The sequence below is a fragment of the Meira miltonrushii genome, assembly GCF_003144205.1.
Source record: "Meira miltonrushii strain MCA 3882 unplaced genomic scaffold FA14scaffold_5, whole genome shotgun sequence".
NCBI classification, from domain to species: domain Eukaryota; kingdom Fungi; phylum Basidiomycota; class Exobasidiomycetes; order Exobasidiales; family Brachybasidiaceae; genus Meira; species Meira miltonrushii.
In genome coordinates, this window is record NW_020289947.1 from 175667 (window position 1) to 196441 (window position 20775).

The 20775-nt window shown below is 43.5% G+C and overlaps 10 protein-coding genes across 10 annotated transcripts; 6 read left to right on the plus strand and 4 right to left on the minus strand.

The window, feature by feature from the left end:
- The first annotated feature begins 1748 nt into the window (after positions 1 to 1748).
- On the plus strand, positions 1749 to 3463 carry FA14DRAFT_83129 (uncharacterized protein). Its single transcript, XM_025502962.1, has one exon. The coding sequence runs from the start codon at positions 1951 to 1953 to the stop codon at positions 3418 to 3420; it is 1470 nt and encodes a 489-aa protein (XP_025352237.1). The 5' UTR covers positions 1749 to 1950; the 3' UTR covers positions 3421 to 3463.
- A 44-nt stretch (positions 3464 to 3507) lies between these two features.
- On the minus strand, positions 3508 to 4375 carry FA14DRAFT_181858 (uncharacterized protein; the record flags this gene model as incomplete). Its single annotated transcript, XM_025501144.1, has 2 exons — positions 3508 to 3869; positions 3931 to 4375. 2 exons carry the CDS (start codon positions 4373 to 4375, stop codon positions 3508 to 3510), a joined length of 807 nt encoding a protein of 268 aa, XP_025352238.1.
- Positions 4376 to 5114: 739 nt separating this feature from the next.
- FA14DRAFT_150034 (MFS general substrate transporter) lies at positions 5115 to 6678 on the plus strand (the record flags this gene model as incomplete). The annotated part of the gene is made up of 3 exons (XM_025497419.1): positions 5115 to 5490; positions 5559 to 5674; positions 5740 to 6678. The coding sequence occupies 3 exons, from the start codon at positions 5115 to 5117 to the stop codon at positions 6676 to 6678; spliced, it is 1431 nt and encodes a 476-aa protein (XP_025352239.1).
- Positions 6679 to 7249: 571 nt separating this feature from the next.
- FA14DRAFT_192221 (uncharacterized protein) lies at positions 7250 to 9240 on the plus strand (the record flags this gene model as incomplete). The annotated part of the gene is made up of 2 exons (XM_025501927.1): positions 7250 to 7311; positions 7373 to 9240. The coding sequence occupies 2 exons, from the start codon at positions 7250 to 7252 to the stop codon at positions 9219 to 9221; spliced, it is 1911 nt and encodes a 636-aa protein (XP_025352240.1). The 3' UTR covers positions 9222 to 9240.
- Positions 9241 to 9255: 15 nt separating this feature from the next.
- On the minus strand, positions 9256 to 10343 carry FA14DRAFT_162269 (uncharacterized protein). Its single transcript, XM_025499506.1, has one exon. It carries the CDS (start codon positions 10111 to 10113, stop codon positions 9592 to 9594), a length of 522 nt encoding a protein of 173 aa, XP_025352241.1. The 5' UTR covers positions 10114 to 10343; the 3' UTR covers positions 9256 to 9591.
- An 18-nt stretch (positions 10344 to 10361) lies between these two features.
- On the plus strand, positions 10362 to 14076 carry FA14DRAFT_83191 (uncharacterized protein). The gene has a single exon (XM_025502963.1). The coding sequence runs from the start codon at positions 10563 to 10565 to the stop codon at positions 14013 to 14015; it is 3453 nt and encodes a 1150-aa protein (XP_025352242.1). The 5' UTR covers positions 10362 to 10562; the 3' UTR covers positions 14016 to 14076.
- On the minus strand, positions 13986 to 15135 carry FA14DRAFT_162271 (uncharacterized protein). Its single transcript, XM_025499507.1, has one exon. It carries the CDS (start codon positions 15084 to 15086, stop codon positions 14139 to 14141), a length of 948 nt encoding a protein of 315 aa, XP_025352243.1. The 5' UTR covers positions 15087 to 15135; the 3' UTR covers positions 13986 to 14138.
- A 239-nt stretch (positions 15136 to 15374) lies between these two features.
- FA14DRAFT_162272 (putative RPA12-13.7 kd subunit of DNA-directed RNA polymerase I) lies at positions 15375 to 16381 on the plus strand. The gene is made up of 3 exons (XM_025499508.1): positions 15375 to 15535; positions 15606 to 15855; positions 15923 to 16381. Exons 1-3 carry the CDS (start codon positions 15403 to 15405, stop codon positions 15930 to 15932), a joined length of 393 nt encoding a protein of 130 aa, XP_025352244.1. The 5' UTR covers positions 15375 to 15402; the 3' UTR covers positions 15933 to 16381.
- Positions 15803 to 17707, minus strand: FA14DRAFT_138444 (uncharacterized protein). The gene has a single exon (XM_025497059.1). It carries the CDS (start codon positions 17388 to 17390, stop codon positions 16029 to 16031), a length of 1362 nt encoding a protein of 453 aa, XP_025352245.1. The 5' UTR covers positions 17391 to 17707; the 3' UTR covers positions 15803 to 16028.
- A 146-nt stretch (positions 17708 to 17853) lies between these two features.
- Positions 17854 to 20403, plus strand: FA14DRAFT_162274 (uncharacterized protein). The gene has a single exon (XM_025499509.1). It carries the CDS (start codon positions 17904 to 17906, stop codon positions 20223 to 20225), a length of 2322 nt encoding a protein of 773 aa, XP_025352246.1. The 5' UTR covers positions 17854 to 17903; the 3' UTR covers positions 20226 to 20403.
- The last annotated feature ends 372 nt before the right edge of the window (positions 20404 to 20775 follow it).

The following is a 20775-nucleotide window of genomic DNA, read 5'->3' on the forward strand; positions in this document are numbered from 1 at the left end:
TCTCTGAATTGATGATGGCGCAATAGTATCGAATCTGGCTTTTTACGCTCGATCAGTCCTACCTGCCTCTATCTCGTTCTATTCATTTGAATCTCTATCACGCAATTCATGTTCAAGCTGTCACTCCATACCATCTCGGACAGCCCGAACGGTTCTTAGTCGAATATAGGTAGTCAAAAGATCTATGATCCGATGAAAAGAAAATGAAAAGATGCGCAGTGACGATCATAGCACGAATATGAAAAGTTCTACGAATCCTAGTAGCGTTGTTTAGAGTGCCATATTTGAACCCTTTGACTCTATGAGAGGTCAAATAATTTTAGGAGTGGATAACGACTCTTCTTCTAATTTCATCCACGTCTTGTCGAGAATAGACTCTGCATTGGCATTTTGATCGGAATAATAGAAGTGTCTTTTTTGTGCCACTTGCCGGGGATTGGACGATCGGATGCATAGATTGAAGTTTCGTCCTTATTTGTTTGGAGAAAAGGTAATCCAATCAAGATTGGCCTATTACAGTCTGTTCATGGGGAAAGTCCAGAAACGTTGAGGTACACGGTGTTTTTTTCCCACTCCTATAATCGAATGACATGCATTGTTACGCACATCGAGATCGGCGACTACTTCTTTAGCTTTCATTGGAGGTCAAACACATCAACAGAATACGGTGATTAACCTTTGCATCCTGATCAACAAAAAGATTTACCGTAGGTTATTTGCGGCATCTTTCTATGGGAAGAGGAGAAACCGGTTAAAGTTTATTGGTTGAAGGTTAGCGTTTTCAACTTGCAGATATTAGCGCGCACGTAATGCTGATTGAGTTAAAGTGATCGGATTGCGCCATTCACACCATCAAAGCCCGTTATGAAGTAAATACGCAATTTCATCTCTCAAAAGGATTCCTGCTTCTAGACTGATAGAATGATCCTTAGCGTTAGGGTTTTAAATGCTAAATGAACAGAGAGCGTTCTATCGAAGCTAACACGGTTAACGATAAGGATTGCGTGCTTGTAATTTAATCTCCTGATTTTAATTGGACAGGTCCGTCCGTGATCCAATAATGCAATGAACACTTCAATGCTTTCCAAAAGTGATTCTATCGGACGAGAGATACAAGTACATATTACAATTTCGATGCCCGCCCCTTAGTATGCTTTTCTTCCCGTTATATGAATTGCCAACGACAATTGAGTGAAAGAAGGTGCGGGAAGACCATCGAACGCGTCAAACACTGACAAGCGTGGGGAAAAGGAATTCGGAGTTAAAAAGTGAAAGTCAACAAACATGCTCCTTTCTACCATTGATCATCGACATACTTAATCAGTACACTCAACATGCCATCTCTTGATGGCATGATAGAAGACATCAAATTAATATGATGTGACAGTCAAAGTTGGAGGAAAGCACCAATCAATAGACACTCCAGATGGAATCCCATTCGGTAAAGATGCCTCCACGTAATCGTAACATTGGCAGAGGAAACGCTTGTCCGCAATGTCGATCAAGAAAGTTGAGGTGTGATGGAGTGAGGCCAGTATGTGGGCCATGCACAGCAACCAGACGTAGGAGTGTTAAGATGATCGCAAAGGTAGATGGGTTGAATACAGAACTTGACGTACTGTTATCGTCTCCTTGTTACGATGACAGTGCTGATGGAACTCAACCAGATCAGTCGGACAGTCCGCAAAAGAAGAGAAGGAAGCGTCACTCCTTTTCTTCATCTCAGATTGAGCCCAACAACATCACTTCCAATCAGAGCCCTATTTCTGACGACCGTTACATTCATTTGCCTGGACTTCCACACCTTGACGAAATTCGACGTTGTGTTGAGATCTGCTATGAAGAATTCCGCCTAGCATTGATCTTTCAACCCAAAAAGCTTATGGATAGGCTCAGACTACCTACTGATCATCGCGATTTTCCGCATCCATCTGGTGAGAAGAACAGAGCATGGCTGCGATCTTGCTTTACCCAACTGACCGTATCTTCCTCGTTTATGTAACAGTGTTGCATGTTTTTGTCGGTTTGGCATATGCTGCTCGACCAAGCTCGCCATCTTCGTCAGAGGAAGCTCATCGACAGCATTGTGCTGCCGCTCACGAGCACATTCGCTCTGCTACGCAAGAAGGTCTCACGAACAATCCGCTGGATATAGTGAGGGCTTCGTTACTGCTTGTCACGAAATTGTACGGACAGGGTGACTTGCTTCAATCTTACGTTTCATGCGCTGAAGCGATTAGGCTATGTCTGATTTTGAATTTGCATCAAGATCCAGCATCAAGAGGAGAAGATACGTCTGGCGAACTATTCTTTCCTTTGAAGCCATTCATTGCAAATCGATCTGTCATTCGTTTAAACTTTCAAGATTGTTTAGAACAAGAAGAAGCACGTAGGACCATGCTTTTGGCTTTCATGATGGATCGCATGTCTACAATTGTTACTTTGTGGCCGACAAACCTGAACGAAAGAGATTTTAAATCCGATCTACCTCACCATCAATTGTCAAAATACCTCTCACTATGCCCTGGAATAGAAGATCCAACACCGTTAAACGCTCCCACGAATACGTTCAAATTGCAAGATTTAGATTTATTAAACGTTGCTACGGGAGATTTGGAGCAATTCTTATACAAAGGCGGAATCTTGTTGGGAAGATGCGCAGAACATGCAGCATCACTTCCTGAGCATTCGAGTGCAGAAGAGATAAAATCAGCGGGTTTATTCATTCAAATGGAAGCAAGTATTGCGCTTTTACAGCTGGGTGTTCATCAAATGAATGATCTGAACAAATCACCTCTTCAGGTTAAAGCTTCACAAGATGCGGTTATTGGGCAATCTTTGCCCTCGATTCTATCTTCTCAATCTATCACAAAATTTGGTAAGGGAATGATCAGTGTTGCGCACATGCTTCCTCATGCTTGCAATCTTATGTTGCATGATCCTCTGTCTGATTTAAGTCAAGAAAGTCGAGAAATATGCAATGCGGCAGTACAAGAAATCATTCGAATTTTGAGATTAATAGCATTACATGCTGCCGAAGAGGTATTTTGTCAATTGGACATAACTTTGATCATCAGTATCACAATTACTGGTCAATCTCTCATAAGAGAATTGCAAAGATTATATTTGGAAGATTTCAATAATTATTTTACCGTTGATTCAAGTTCAATCATTGATTCTATCAAACAGAATGCAACTCCAACAAGGCTTGATCAGAACGCGATTCATAATAATGATCAAGGAGGACCTTTAGGATCTATACGTGCATACTTGAATATCACCTTACTCTCTTTACGCCAAATAGGCAAAAGATGGCGAATCGCTTCACAATTGCACGATCGATTGATGCGTATGCTCGAATTTCGCAGAGATGATCAAAGGCAAGGAATGATATTTTCGGGACATCAGCGTGAAGCATGATGGCGGCTCGCAACCTTGGAAAGTGTATCTATAATTGTATTATTGTCGAACTCTATGTAACAGAAATGATTGAATATGGCCGATGGATCACAGGAATGCGTTTGACAGTTTATCCAAACGTTCTTTCCTCTCTGTCTCCCAGCTGTCTACGTCCCAATATTCTGGCGAACACCAAATTGGTTCTTGGCGGGCAGTGGTACTCTTTTGGTAAGCCTGTAAAGGATTGATTGATTTTGCACTTTTGAGCGATTGACGTAATTCAATTGATCTTGTGCTATTTGCTTTGATGGAGGTCTCTTTATCTTTTGAACTTGAATAACCACAATAAGCAAGCACAAACCAAGGTGCGATCGTCTTTCGTCCATGTTTGAAACAATGCTTTGTGATTGAAGTGCAGAATAAGATATTGTCACCTTTCTTGCTTTTGCCGGTGAATTCATTTCGAAGATCTGTAAGAATTCAACTAAGATTAGTTTTACTGGTGTTTTTCATTGATAAATTCACACTCACAAAGCCATTTATCGTCCCATGTCTCTATACGTGAAGTGATTGTATACTCTGACAAGAGTGGAATCTCATTATGAAAGACAAACGAAGTCGAACCCAGTGGAACCCAACCTCCGTCCAACATGAAATCTGCCAAACGATCACTACTATAGTTCATCCTTGCAAGATCCAAGTTTTTTGGATAAGAGCTATTACTTAGATGACCCATAAAATCACATTCATCAATCGTGGCACGATGTTTTGATGTGAATCGATCTTCGAATGGATTACGTCCATGTGCTGAAGGTAATCGATTGGGATCAGATACCCGTTTAGAAGATGTAAGTCGTAAGTGTAAGAAGGGCAGCATCATTCGAGCAGTCCATGCAAATGGAAGTGAGTTCCGAAAGAGTAGCACGAATGCTAGCATAACAGAAGCGAAGGGCAATGTCGACCACAGGGAATTCATTGTCGTTTAAGTTGCTTTTGGAGGTGTCGGAAGTGAGGGGTTGATTGTAGTACATCTTAGAGTTTAGGGTTTCTTTTATACTTTTGACAACATCGTTCTTATCTGAAGAACATTTCTGTTGATTCAAATTTTGGGGTGAAGGAAGATCGATAGAATTAAACACCGAATTCCGGACATAAAGAGATATGATTGCAATGGTGCCTGAAATAGCAGAAAAGTCATTATTGTGGCTTACTGAACTGATTGATCTGATGCAGCCGGTATTGTTGGGCAAGTTGTTGCTGGTGCTTATCAGGGAAAGTGCACTCCTTTACCAGTAACCGGCAATAATGTATGTAAACGGTTCCGAATGTTTAACCAAATCGTTTAGGAATCTTTTTTTCCGAGTTTTGCAAAATTTTATCTTCCGAGAAACGCGGGAAGCAAAAGCGCGTTTAATTCCCGAAAATGTCGGGAATGACAAGCGAAACACTGGAAGACCAAGCTTCAGGCAGTGTTCGTAATCCATTTCCGAAATATTCGGGAATCCCAACAATGCTTTCCGTGATGGATATGATTTGTGCTATTTTCAGCAACAATACAAGTGGCAACAAAAATCCAGGAGCGTTTCACTTTCCCTTCGGTGATAAGAATGATGTATCTGCGATTTCATATATAAAGAGATAGAAAGGAAATAAATCGTTACAGCTCTGTTTGCCAGAAAAATAACCATTCGCAGTACCAAGAAGCATAAGTCAGAATGATCATCAGTAAAGAAGAAGGGAGAACTGGCAGCTTGCTAGACAGAGACGAGGAGAAGTCATTGCCGGATCAAGTGACGGAACAAGCAGCAAGAGGGCCACGAACACTAAAAGGCCAACAGATAACCCCTCGCAAGCGTCTAATTGCTGCTTCAATTCTCTCTTTGATGTGCTTTGCTACTACATTCAGCTCAAGTGCATACGCATCTTCAGCGTTGAGCATAGAGAAGCACTTTCAGGCTTCGCAAGATGTTGTTTTACTGGGAGTTGCACTGTTTGTTCTAGGATCTGCCCTTGGTCCTTTATTGTTTGGACCTCTTTCTTTCGTTATTGGGAAAAGACCGGTCTATATCATCACTTTCCTATCGTTTACAGGTGAGCTTATTCCAATTCGATTGACTTGAGATTCTTTGCTAATTGAGATTTCCCTTCACGGCTTTTAGCATTCTCTTTTGGCGCAGCAGAATCACGTAATATCGAAACGCTGATCATCTTGCGCTTCTTAGCTGGTGCTTGCGGTTCTTCAGCATTGAACAATGTGCCTGCTTCATTGACCGATGTGAGTTCGTATTCTCTCATATCGTGAGAGCAATATCTTAACTTTCCATCTTACTGTTCCTTCAGATGCTCGAACTACATCAGTTGAACAGCTTCATGATGTTTTACGCTCTAGGTTCAACTGCTGGTTCCGGTCTGGCACCCGTTGTGATGGGTTTTGTGGATCACTATGCCGGCTGGCGATGGAATCTCCGTGTACAAGCAATATTGATTGCATGTTCAACCATAGCATGCATTCTATTTGTTCCTGAAACGGCCGATCTCGATATTCAAGAAAGGTCAGATACCACTCAGAGAAAAGTTGATCGACTTTATCAGTCCTTTTGCTCATTTTGCACGGCCATGAAAAGATCTTTGGGTCGTCCTTTCGCTTGGCTGTTCACGGAACCCGTCGTGACTGTGATTTGTCTTTACATTTCACTTTTGTACGGTGTTTTGTATGCCACATTTGAGGCTGTTCCGTTTGTGTTCCTCGGACTTCGACATTGGACTGCCCAATCAACCGGCCTTTTCTTCCTTTCTCTTTTTATAGGATTTTTGGTTGGCGGTGCGTTGATTGTGATCTTGCAAGGTAGATATTACAAATCCTTACAAAAAGCAAATATACCCATTCTACCTGAAGCTCGATTCCGTCAAGCTTTATGGGGTTCGCTCTTACCGCCAATTGGAATCCTCATCTTTGCTTGGACCGCACCATTTCCGCACGTTCATTGGATCGTTCCCGCGATTGGGATGTTTTTATTCTCGGCTGGAATGTTGATCATCTTTACTTCTTTACTGCCGTACGTTTCCCTTTATGCCGGTCAAGAAGCCCCAATGGCAATGGCTGCAACCACTTTTACAAGATGCGCTTTCGGTTGTTTCTTTCCTTTGGTTACTATCAGAATGCTTGAGAGAATGACTACGCAAGGCGCTTGTAGTTTCTTGGCTGGCGTTTCACTTCTTTTGGTGCCTGTTCCGTTCTTTTTGAATGCCAAAGGTGCGTATTTACGAGAAAAGCATTGAGTATAATTGCAAATGATATCATTTGAGCCATTCTGTGTGTATTATATGATTTCAATGTTAGCTGTAGAAAGTGCAATCTTCTTGTGTGGTATGTCTGGTGGGTTGGTCTCTAGCCTCTGCATGCATTTAGCGGACCCGGCGCCAGCACGGTTCCTTCTCACTCCACCTCTCCCTTCTTCCTTTCAAACCTTAACATGAGACCGTGCCATGCATACAGTTGACCATCGGACATGCCATCTTGCCCATTTCCAAAGCCACCTTTTTTTAAGGGCTGTGCATCACACCTTTTCAATCACAGTGTGAAAGCTCTTCTTTGTACAACCATTGCAATACCTAGACCGGCTTGATGATGTTTTGTCCAGATGATCACATCAAAACGGGTCTAGAAGATCGGTAATTTCGGCCAATTCAGACTTGAAGATCGGGATACCGTGTCGCTTTCAAGATCCTTCCCAATTTCTGGAAGATAGAGTAGAGCATATAAAGGGTCTTTGCTCTCTCAAATCTTTCTCCTTCTTCCCACATCATTTTCCTTTAAAAACCATCGAGCATTTCAAGAACGTCTCTAACCATGGTTGTTGAACACCCAAACCGTCAACCAAAACGTATTGTCGTCCTTTGTGATGGAACTTGGTAAGTAGAAGGAAGCACGTACCATACTGAGGCCATCTTTGCTGACCGCCGCCACTCTCAGGCAAGCACGTGAAAGCGTTGTGAAACCTTTGCATCTGGACAACTACATCACACCCGTTTGGAATCAACTTTGGTTCACAAATGTAGCCTTGTTGGGTCAATGCATCAAGCCATACGCAGTCACGCCTTCTGGAGAGACGATTGAGCAAGTTGTGTTTTATCAAGAAGGAATTGGTGCTTCGAACTACCTCTTTGTCAAAGGTATCGAAGGTGCATTCGGCATCTCTTTGCGAGACAAAGTCCGTGAAGCATACAATTTCATTTCGGACAATTACTCCAAAGGTGATCAAATTTACTTGTTTGGTTTTTCACGTGGTGCCTATGTTGCACGTACGGTTGCCTCTTTGATCAACTATATCGGCATTCTTACTCGTGATGAATGTGCAATCTCTCTTACCACTTTGGTCGAAGCCTTCTTTCTTCGTGATCCATCTTTACCCAGAACGATTGAAAGAGCAGAAGAAACTGTTTTTAAAGCATTAGGTCGATGGCCATGTAGAAATGCAATGATTAGTGCGCGCACAAAAGAGAAGCGCGCCAAATCACGAGTAGGCGGACCAAAAGAATGGCTCGTACGTTTATTCGCAGAAGACTTCCATCCCAATGCTTTGCAAGAAGTCAAATGTCGTCATCCTGTTGTTGATGATGTTCCCATCGAAGTCGTGGGCGTTTGGGACACTGTGGGCGCTTATGGTGTACCAGGTACGTTTGGAAACCAGAACGAAAGACAATATTATAGCTTTTTCGATCCAATGCTCGCCCCAAACATTCGCCATGCATATCACGCTCTCTCTTTGGGAGAAGACCGTGAAGACTTTACGCCGACTGTATGGTATGTACCCGAACAAGAAGAAAAAGAAGATGAAGAGATGCGCAAAGGTCAACATCTGCAACAAATGTGGTTCCAAGGTACCCATTCGGATGTTGGCGGTGGTCATTCATGGCATGGATTAAGTGATATCGCCTTGGCCTGGATGATTTCAAAGATGGTCGATGTCGATCCTAAACGAGACCCAATTCCACTTCTTGATATTGATATCGAGGCTGCGAAAAAATTGCGCGATGTCCGCTTACCATGGGCAATGCAACCTCAACACCGTGAACGTCCTCCGATCATGTTCCAGTTGACTCGTCATGTTCGTGAATGGAATTTACCGAAGAATATTGTTTGGGGCGGATCCGTGAACAAAGAATCGACCCGCGAGCACATCCATCACAGTGTCGTAGTGGGCGGTCAATATGATCCTTTCAAGTCATCCCAATTTGAAAGTTTGATGAAGACTCGTCCGTCCAAGCTCAAGAATATGTGGACCGAAGCTTCTAATGAGGAAAATCTTGGCCTAGCCGAGAAGGCTTTGCGCTGGGAAGATACAGAAAGCTATCAAGCTCGTGTCGATCCAGAACACAGCAAGCTTTTCGCTCGTCTCAAGGATAATCGTTTGCAATTTCCACTCAATGATCCACAAAGTCAACCATCTCGTCCTCCTTTCATTCCCAAGTTCTCTTGGCACTTTTTTGTTTTCCTTGCATACTTGCCCGCGGTCATCTTTGCCAACTTGCTCAACTTTCGAGTCATTTTCCGCACACGTCATCTTATTCCAAGAGACAACCTCTTCCCACCGCTTGTGCTCGTCTTTTTGAAACGATTCGACACGAATTACGAACGTGCCAACGAGAAGAAGTATGAACATCAAATTCTTAACATTCCTAAAGATGACAAAGAAGGAACAACGAAGCGCAAAGCAATCATGAATGTTCCTGAACAAGTCCCAAAGCGACATGCTACTCCCTTGAAGCAAAAACCCGATCAAGTGGCATACACCCCCTTGGAGCAAATTCCAATTCAATAGTGGTAGTCGAATCAAGTGCACTACTTGCAAGTGAGCCACTTTCCGAAGCTGAAGCAACCTACATAGATTCATAAAACAATATTAGAGCACCACAGAACAATGAAATGACAGTGAGACCTTCCCACTATATCTGATTACGTGCGACACTGAGATGTGTAAGACTGCTTCCATGATCGTCTGCTTCATCATTGATACGTACCCGATACTCCTGTCATCATGACGCCATCCTCATCTTTCTACACCCGCATTCATTCAACCATGTGTCCAACAATGTCTGTGTTTGCATTGCTTGTTTGTTACTAGTATACATTTTGAGCAGCCCTTTTCGCCAAGAACTGCAAGGTTGTCTATTTTTCGCTTTGTCAAGCCATCATCCATCCACGACGCCCACATAATCTTCCTTGCAACTTCCGATTGCAAAGATTTCACTTTCATCAACACGTGTACCAACGATTCGTAGTCTGACTTTCTTGCCTTTAACGATCGATTGTCCATCGGGAGCGGCAAATTCTGGCGGATTTGAATCAGGTTGAAATTTGAATTCGAGAGGTAGTAAATGTGTTGAAGTGAAAATGCTTAACGGTCCAACGCTTGCAAAGAAACCCATCTTGTTAACATTTGTTACCAAAGCATCCACAACTTCACCTTTGAAAGGTTTCATTACCAAAGCAGTATATTCCATATTAAATTCTGCTTTTCCATCTCCTCCGGCCAAAATTATTCCTTCACCTATTGTATGTATTACCAAAACACGAACGATATAACCAATCGTACCCGAACATTTTCCTTCAACTTCTGTTTTCAATTCTTTTTGTAGGTATTCTTGCATTGAAGCACCAAAGAAAGAAGGATGTAGTTGAATCGTATGTTCTAGCCGTTTTAGAAAGAACATTTTGACCTATTCTCTACAAATGTTGACGGGTTGTTTTGTCGTCTTCTTTGGCCTTGATCGGCCTTGAATGGTTGGTGGTGATGATAGATGGAGTTGACTTTTTTTCTCTTTTCATTAATGTGTTGACCACATAAGCAGCAGGCCGGCACACACATAACAACCTTCAACACACTGCTTTACGATGCACGCGTTCATGCACTGTAGCCGTGCGCAAAAGCCGATTGTCAACCCTATCTGCAGCAGATAAAGACAGGCACAGGCTCAAAGGCATTACTTGTATATATGCACTGGATCATACCGTACGGCGTCAGTATGCCGTTGACTACCCAAACCCACTCGTTCATTCCATCTTCCTCCTGTTCTCTTACCTATCCTCCACCCTATCATCCTCAATCCTTCAACACTTTCGCTTGCCATTGTGGTGATCATATTGATCTTCATCCACAAAAATGGCTTACGTTTCATTGTGTAAGGCATTGTACGATTATACAGCAGCGGCTGAAGATGAATTAACATTCACAGAAGATGCTTTATTATACGTTTTGGATGCAGAAGATGCAGAATGGTGGAAAGCAAAATTAAAAACAGCACAAAATCAATCCGATGAAGATGATGAAGGACCGATTGGACTAATACCGGCAAATTACGTTGAAGAAGCTGAACCTATTCGAATAAGTAAAGCTCTTTACGATTATGCAAAACAAAATGAAGATGAATTGGATATCGAAGAAGATGAAATGTTGAGCGTTTATGAAATCAAAGGAGAATGGCTTTTGGTCAAAAAGTATCAGCATGATGGACTGCCTTCAGGTCAATTAGGTTTCGTGCCCGCTAATTACGTCGATGAAGTTGCCGCTGTCGATGGAGTTACAGAGCCAATGGAAGCCGCACCTGAAGAGCATGAGTTGGAGCCATACCCCGCACCAGCAGCAGCAGCCATCCCCATTGCGACTTCCACTGCAAGCATCGGTGCACCTCGAAAAGTAGCAAAAAATGATGAGATCAAGATGTGGGCTGCATCTGAATTGGATGCCAAGAAGAAAAAGAAAAAGGGTACTCTTGGAATTGGTAACTCTTCACTCTTCTTTGCAAGTGAATCAGATAAAGCACCAGTACAAAAGATCAACGTACTATCAATCATCAATCATACAGTGGAAAGCAAAGGAAAACAATTGAACCTCGAGCTAGATGCCCAAGCAGCAGCATCGGCAAATGTCGACGAGAACAACAACCTACGATTCGTGTTGGGCAGTAAAGGCGATGTAGAGGAAATTTGCAAAAAGATCGAAGTATCACAAGAGAAAGCTCATGCTGCAAATGCTGAGCCGGATGAAGAGGAAGAAGAGGTCGCTCCGACAGCAGCTATTCCTGCACCACCTCCTATCACACAACCCGCCAGAAGTGTTCCTAGTACGCCACTCGCACCTCCAGCCCCACCAGCAGCCTCCATCCTTCCACCACCAAGCCGTGCAACAGCAGTCCCTAAACCTCCTCCAGCCTCAAGTGCACCTACTCCTGCATCAAATGGTCTAGCAGCGGGAGAAGAGAATGCAATTGCATTGTATGACTTTGATGCACAAGGCGACGATGAATTGACAGTGGCAGAAAATGAATCGCTAATCTTAGTGGAAAAGGAGACGGATGATTGGTGGAAGGTGCGTAATGCATCTGGACAAGAGGGTGTGGTGCCTGCCAGCTACGTGGAAGTTGTCGAAGGTGAAGCTGACCGGGTTGCCACCCGTACGGCTGCGATCAGTGTTGCTGATGAAGAAGATCCTGTTGAAGCAAGAGCTGCTGCAGAAGCTGCTGCACGAGCACGAGAAGAAGAACAACGACAAAGACAAGAAGAGGAAGAAGAGGCAGCCGAAAGGGCCAGATTACAAGAAGAGAGACGAGCAAAAGCTGAAGCACAAAAGCGAGCAAGAGAAGCAGAAGAAAGACGCAGAGAAGCACTCAAATCTCAACCTGCACCCAAACCACCTCGTGCTCCAGCAACAACGGCCACTACTTCAGCATCAGCAGCATCACGCGATGTATCTATTCCCAGTGGACGATCTGCACCTGCTAGACCAAAAGATGCAGGTAAATCGAAGCCAAGTCCTGCACGTACTCGCATCTGGCATGATCGAACTGGTCAATTTAAAGTTGAGGCTGAATTTTTGGGATTCAACCAGGGCAAGATTCGTTTGCATAAGCTCAATGGTGTGGTAATCGAAGTTGCAATCGAAAAGATGAGTCATCCCGACATTCAATACTTGGAAGAAGTTACAGGTCGTAAGTTGGCACCTTCTCGATCATCTCGCAGCAACGGTGCCAGAAGTGGAACGAACGGTGCTTCAGCTGGTGATGGCAGATCTGAACGCGATCGTGAAAGACGCAGGGAACAAGAACGTGAACAACGCAGACGTCAAGAAGCCGCCAAAGGACCAAAGAGAAACATTGATTGGTTTGAATTCTTTTTGGCATCTGGTGTGGATATTGATGACTGCACACGTTATGCTTCAGCGTTTGAAAGAGACAAAATTGATGAAGCAATTCTGCCCGAACTGGATGGAAGCACTTTGCGCAGTATCGGTTTACGAGAAGGTGATATCATTCGTGTAACCAAATTTATCAGTAAGCGTTACAATAAAGGTGCAGCTACCGGAAGTGGATCTCGATCGAATGATCCAGCAGCACAGATCAGGGCCGATGAAGCCTTGGCGAGAAAGCTTCAAGAACAAGAACAGGCCGCCAAGAGAAATGGTACTACCCCTCCCCCAAACCTCTTCTCTGGGCCAGATGGTTCGTTGAAGAACAACACTCGGAGAGGAAGACCAAGTGCAAACCCCACACGCAACACAAGTGGAACAGTGGATGCTGCAAGCTTGGCTGCTGCTTCTGAATCCCTTGCACGAACTTCAAGTCCACCTACGAGGAGCAATAATGCCAGTCCAGAAGTCCTTCGAACTCAGCCTACAGCTTCAACCGCGAGTGGCTTTGATGACGATGCATGGACACCAAGACCACCAAGCGCTAAGCCTGCCACTCCCGTTGCTGCTGCACCAACACCACCTCCTCAACCACCAAGGCCGACATCTGCAGCTGCTGCAGTTCCTGCTGCTCCCGCTCCAGCAGTCTCACCTGCTCCTGCGGCCCCAGCAGCTCCAGCACCGGCTGCTACGCCAGAAGTGAAAGCTGATCCTAATTCGGCATTGTTTGATAAATTGGCTGCCATGAAGTCTGCTTCGCCAGTTAGTGCGCCTGGTGGTCGTCCTGGTGCTTCTCCTTTGGGAGCAGGATCGATGTTCAATGGAGCTCGTGGACCGTTTGCGCCTGTTGCTTCTAATCAATCGATGCTTCAACCTTTGATTCCAACCCAAAGTACTGGTCAATTCATGCCTACTGCTCTTGGTCATCAACCAACAGGGATGGGTATGGGTATGCAACCGCAACAAACAGGATGGGGTGGAATGCAACAAATGATGCCACAACAAACAGGTTATATGCAAGGCCAACAGACAGGCTATATGCAAAACCAACAAACAGGTTATGGAATGCAGATGTCACAACCGCAAAGTCCGTTTGGAATGAGCGCAATGGTTTCTCAACCAACAGGATTTTCGGCAATGATGTCACCACAAGGTCAACAGCCTTTAGCTCCTCAACATACACAACAACAATATTCTCAACAACAGCAACAACAGAAACAACAAGAGATCAATAATGGACCAGATCGTTTTTCGGCTGCAAATATTTTTGGTCAAATGAAACAAGGTACAATGCATCAAGATGCAAATCAAGCACCTCAAAATTCACAAAAGTATGATGCTTTACGACCTCAACCTACGGGTTTCCAGCCGGGAGGATATATTAATACACAATTTACCGGTTACAATGGCGGAGGTTATGGATATCAATGAGACCCCCCACCTTTTCTTCCATAATATGATCATATAATTATGATGATAATGATTATTTAATGAAGCGGAGAAGTGATATTATGATACAGTGTGAGGTATACCAGTGTAGTCTTGACGACGTTCTCATAGCGATATGTTCATAAAACTGCCTGCAGAGCGCTGCTGAGCCAGAAAAAGAGCTGCTGTAAGAGCACAACCCAAAGTGAAAGCGATGAACAGGTGAAAGTTTGATGTTGGATTAGACGTTATAGATTTAACTTTTGCTTGCGGCTGTGTCTGGTCTTGCGGCTGAACGGGCTTGATGGGCCCTAAGTCTTCTTGAGGTGCTTGTAATTGATCATGCCTCTGACGTTTATCCATCAATTTCTGTTGTTGTTCTTTGTTCAAAGAATCACGTACAGAACGTAAGCCAGGCAAACCATCGATGGATAAATTATTGACCACCGCCCAATATGTCTCTAGGCCGGATTGAAATTCTCTTTTGTATTCTTGTTTGCCATCGCCTCCCACGAGCAGATATGCATTTTCCGGTACTTTCTCACCTTTTGTCTTGGCTAATTGTTCGGGCGAAAATTTTTCGTATTTAGAAATCACATCATCTAAAACCGTTCGTTTACGTTTAAATTCGTAAATTGGCATACTATAACCACATGAAGTTGAACAAGTATGCACGGCAATATCAATGATCGCTCTTCCACCAACGGGTACTTTTTCACCATTATGTACTTCTTGCCATTTTTGATCAAATTGTTCATCCGTTCCACGTTCGTACACTGTTCCTTTTCCGTATAAACGTACGATGTTGGGTAGTCCCTCTTCAATATTGATAAAACACATCGTTATTCTTCCATTTCCAGGCTCGAGCAAATGACTTATTGTTTCATTTCCTGATCCTGTTAAATCCATATAACGTACTCGATTTTTGTTCACGTATTCAAATGTACCTTCGTTTGCTTTTGGACTTACGTTTACGCTTCCTCCGTTTAAGGGTGATGTTGCAACGAAGAACATTTTAGACTTTTGTATAAATGCGACCAAGTTGTCCGGGATTTCATCATAGATCTTGCCCATCTTGAATATCTTTGACTGCTACTTTAGTTTTCGAAGCGGCTGTCGGAAGGGAGAGTTGCGAAAGTGGAAATCTGGGGAAGTGATTTAATGACTCTTATGACTCCTGCTTTGCCCTTGTTGCATGTGGGTGTATGCATAACACAAGCGGCCTACGCGGGAAAGATGCAAAGCGCCTAAAGTCTGCATGCTTGTCAAGGCTATAACCTTATGGAATTCGGAGTTAAATTTGAATTTTTATTTTTATTCGCGTGCATGCGACAGTTTCTTCCTTTTTTTTCTTGTTCTTCATCATCATTTCACAAACGCTTACAGTACAATGACTGGTGTACTACTTCCCGACAAAGTTGGTTCGCTTCTGTTCTGTCACAGATGCGGATCATTACTCGATATACCCGGTGATGAAGATTTAATCAAATGTGCTCCTTGTGGTGCAGTTCAAGATGCTTCAGGTGAGTGAAAACAGGTGCTGAACGATACTTCTAAGCAACAGTAGTCTTACACATTCCTCCCTTCATTCAGTCTACGACAACTTGACAATCACAACAAAATCACACCCATTAGCATTCCCATCAGCACTTTTACAAAAACGACAGCTAGTACACACAGCAACAGGAGCAGAAGGAACACGAGCAAAAGAAGCAACGATCAAAGAAGATTGTCCTCAATGTGGTCATGATGAAATGCACTTTTATACAATGCAAATGCGTAGTGCTGATGAAGGTTCAACAGTCTTTTATACCTGTCCTAAATGTGGACATAAATTCAGCCAGTACGTATTTCGGATGCCGATCAGCCGGGGACTTGACACTGACTTTCCTTACGCTTCCCTCCTCCAGAAACAATTGATCTCAGTTCACTTCACGTCCTCGCCGCATCCGACTCATTCTTTCAGCATTTGTATTCTATTCAATTCAACTTATTGTGACAGGTATGAACGTGTGACTATTTACAACATGAATCAACCTTTTCTTTGCCGGACATCGATTCAACACCCGGCAGTATACCAGGACCCTTCCATCTTCCAAAAGCGTAATTCAATCGAATGATCAAAAGATCCAATCCCATTCTGATACTATCTTTCAAGATATCAATCTTGCTACCTTCCACTTCACGCCAATCGACAGCAACTTCAGAAATTGGCAAAGGTAAACGTAAAAGTGGATCTTTTACTGCAGAATCAGCAAAGAGTGAAGGATTCGAAGCAGCTGTTCTCTGGAGTGTATTGGAAGATGCAACTTCAGCCAACAACAAAAGCTCAACATCGAATATCCAACGATCGATGTGTGCTAAAGGAAAGATTGCTTGTGCGCTTCGTCTTGTGAATAGCTTGAAGCCGCATTGGGTATCACGAATTGGCGGTTGAACGGGTAAAAGATTTCGTTTAGATGTGCTTGATTTGGCAAAAAAGTTGACATTTGGCAAAAAAGAGTTGACGATCTTGGCAGGATTTGGAGGTCGCATGAGCAGCTTCAAAACGAGATGGAAAGAATGCATGAGAAAATTGCGTGCGAATGATCTTTTGACCACTGCCTCGCTTTGTACCAAATGATTACGACTTCCACAAACGATCGCATATCCTGCTGGCGTGATGATTCTATCCATCTCCTTTGCCAGATTGCCTAAATCAGAGAATCTTGTTGCACCATCAGCATCGCAAAATGCGATCAGAGCTCCTCTGGCATGCAATACTCCATGCCGAACAGCCCTTCCCTTTCCGCAATTCTGACCTAATTGTACCAATCGTAAAGAGGTGTCTAACTTGTTCTTTTTTGCATACTCCAATACATCCCTTGCAGTTGAGTCACGAGATCCATCGTCGACAATGATGAATTCGATTGATTGTAATGGGTTCACGAGTGCACGCTTGGAAGCAGTTTCTGTCGCAGTATGAGAATGGCCGTTTGCCTGTTTACCTTTTCCATTCCCTTCTGCTAAGCTTTTCTTTGAGGTCTTGAGGGTTTCCAAAAATGCTACTGCTTCATCGAGCATGACCGGTAATCTGTCCTTCTCATTGAAAGCCGGAATGACGATACTGAGTTGAATTTCTTCATTTTCTGCGTCAATTTCCACCAACTTCGGCAATGTCTTTCTCTTGGACGGGTCGTCTGCTGTGACGTACTGGAATGCACTTGAGTCAAGATGTTTTTCTTGCGGTGTAAAGAATACCAATGCAGGATATACCAAGACGATTGCCAGCACGATTGGACCTAATAGCAAAGAAGTCAAAAAAGGCGAGCTTGACCAAACGTTGAATAGGTAGGAAGAACCAGTCGTTAAGACCTGATGTTCTGCACAGCAAGACATCGTGCACAAGATTGTTGATGATCAAGACAATCGCTTATCGTAGCATGAGGTTGGCTTTTGTATGATATGAGAAGAATCTGGCAAGGATATGCAAATGATTAGGCGCAAGCGCCGGTTGCGTAAATGAACAAGGGCCCCAGAACGGCACCGGCTCTCTCACGTTGGACGGTTGTTGACAATAAGATGTCAGTTGATGGTTGATTGGAAGTTGTTGTTGAAGTGATGGCTTTGTGTTGATTCTTCTTCTTTTTGGTTCACAATTCACACATTACACAGAAGCCGTACCCCCCACTTTGTTAGTGTAGTTTAAGCTGCACTTACAGCAACAGATTTCCGATTATGAGGCCATTTTGACTCAGTCTGTGTGACTTCGGCTTCTTTTGTTTTTAAAGCTTTTTTCTCTGGCCGACGCGTGCATCATTCATTCATTACTCGCGTTAAAGAAGAACAACAACAACACCAACACTACTACCGCCAGATGCAGTACATTGGGATGATCTTTCGGCAAAGATGATGGCAACAGAAAATGGACAGAGGGCAGGGCTAGCATCACTGCTTCGATATGCCCAGCCCAACAACAGGTCAGCCTACCCATTAGAACAAGAAAACAAGCGATTGGGCGACATTGAATCTCAGCTGAAAGCATTCCTAAACGATCATTCCAAATCAAAAGATGCGCTTCTAGGCTCACTGCAAAGCCTTTCACCCGCTCTTCGTGCCAGTTTTTGCCGCAAGACATGGCTTACCATCAAGGAAAAATACGAGGAAGAGCTTTGGTCAGCACTGCCATCTTCAAGTAGGCTAAAAGCAGCAACCAAACCTTCTGCAGATCGAGCAGAAGAAGTGTTGGGAAAGGTTTCTTCTGTGTATGCGGTATATGAAGACATTGTCAGTATACTGGGAGATCCCTTAAAAGATGGCTTGTATGTCGTCAACTGTCATGCTCTCACTGCTTACCGGCCAGATTTTGCACAAGCGATCTATCGGGATATCATAGAGGCACGATCACAAAGTCTAACGCGGGATGCATTATTGGCACTAGGGTTGAGATCAGAATGGCAATCACTCGTATCTACAGTAGTGCACAAGATTGTAAAAGATAAAATCTTTTCTGGTGGTGCATTCTCTTTATCATCCGCACGATCGGCAAACATACTAGACAACAACCCTGACGATAGCTTTGGCGAACATTCGTACGATTTCGAGGAGCAAGCCCTTCCTGAATTACGAGGCTGGCTAGAACATCACATCTTGCCAATCTTACGGATCTGGGATGTGAGTCATCTGGACATACTCTCAAAACAGATTTCCTACAAGCTGCTCTTGGTCCTCGGGCAACTGCGTGCTCGACAATTGTTTGATATCATTAGCGATTTTCCGCAATCTTCACCAGCTCTTCAAGATCTGATTGAATGTTCAGAGCAAGTGGACATAAAAGATTACGTATCTTCAACCCTTGCAGACGCTCTACAAGCTCGCTTGCTTCATCCTGGTGCTTCGACTAGGGACATTATCCAATTTTACACCCATCTGATTCGCTCTTTACGCTTCGTTGATCCGACTGGTGTGATCCTTTCTCATGTCATTGGTCCTGTGCGCTCGTATTTGCGAGCAAGGAACGATACGATTCCAGTCATTGTTGCAAGTCTTTTGGGACAGGCAGGTGATTTTACGCTCTTGCACCATATGATGCGTGAGACAAGCGATTTGAACAGCGGACTTGGTCGATCTGGTCGTGGTGGAGCAGGTGATCAATCGATTACTATGTATGAAGATGTAACGGCAAGTGGTCTGAATGGCCTTGCAGAAGGAATGGATGCAGATTCTCTCAATGTGGACATTACCGCAATGGATGAAACAAAACGAATGGTTTTCATACCTGAACCTGATGAAGATTGGGCACCCCGTCCGATCGATGCTGGACCGGATTATCGACAAAGCAAAAAATCCGATGTGATTGCAATCATCATTTCAATCTTTGATGATGAACAAGGATTTATTGCAGCGATCGAAAAGAGTTGTGCGGAACAAATCATTCAAATTCGAAAGTATGATTCAAGAAAAGAATACGAGCTAAATGAAAATCTAAAGAAACGATTTGGAGATTCTTCGATGAATAAATGTGATGTTATGTTGAATGATATCAAACGATCGCAAAGGATCGATAGACGTGTTCACAAGATTGATACGGAGGTCAGACAAGATGTGGAAGATGATGTGAAAGCTGCAATGAACATCTTGCATCCTCTCATCCTTTCGCGTCAATTTTGGCCACTTTTTAACGACGATGGCACAATGCCAGCACAAGGGGCAGGAGTCAATCCTGGTAGTGGCATAAACGGAAGTAACGGTGCTGGAGCGAATGGTACCTCGATGATGTTTGCTTCCGCTCCTCTGGCTGTTTCTGGAGCAGCAAACCAAGCAGCTTTGAGTACGAGCGCACCTGTAAATGGAACGAGCACAAGCGAGCAAGAACAATTACCTAAACCATACAAAGAAGCGATGGAAAGTTATCAAAACAAGTTCAGTAAAATCGTTCATGGTAGAAAGTTGCGTTGGTTACCCGGAAGAAATTCGGTGCATGTGCATATAGAGATGGACAATGGTCAAACATTGGATGACAATGTTACGCCATTGCAAGCTTGTATAATTCAGGTAGCTGCAAGAAAGTCTTCCTTGGCCACGGAAGAGAAGTCTGTTGTTCTCACAGAGATTGCAGAAGAGCTTGATGTTTCCATTGAGGCTGCTCAACAAGCTTTTTCGTACTGGACCTCACGTCGGATTCTCAACGAAGTTGCACCAGGAAGATACGTCATTGTTGACGAAGCAAATTAATACTCTCATTCTTGTATGCTAAACATGTTCATTAAGAAACCAAATACGATACAGTGAAGAAAAAACAAATCAAAGCTGAGAGCGTTTGAGTGGGAAATGAAAATGCTACAAGAAAAAAGATTGCTCTCCGTTGAAGGGTTTTTGAAAATAAGAAAATGGGAAGAACAGCGTACAAATTGCGTTACTTGGATCGTTGAGATTTTTTGGTGTTTTTTTTTTGTTGTTTCTATCTTGCGTCATCATCTATCGTAATTTTCGTCAAATTCTGCGATCTCGGTTCTCGAAACGGTCTTGCTCCTATACACATATAAATATTTACTTTTTGTTTTTGCTGCCAAAGCCACGCTCACTTTTTCTTAGTCGGTTTCAAGATTCCCGATTGCTTCTTGCGACTTCTCAATTGTTTTTGTCCTTTTGTTACGATCAAAGGTGGATTCTTGACAGACGTTTCTGCTCTTGGACGATGGGGAACATCATTGATCAGATTACCATTTGTTAACGTCTTTGTACTTTGAAGTCCAAGCCATCCTTCACTTGCGCTACGACGATG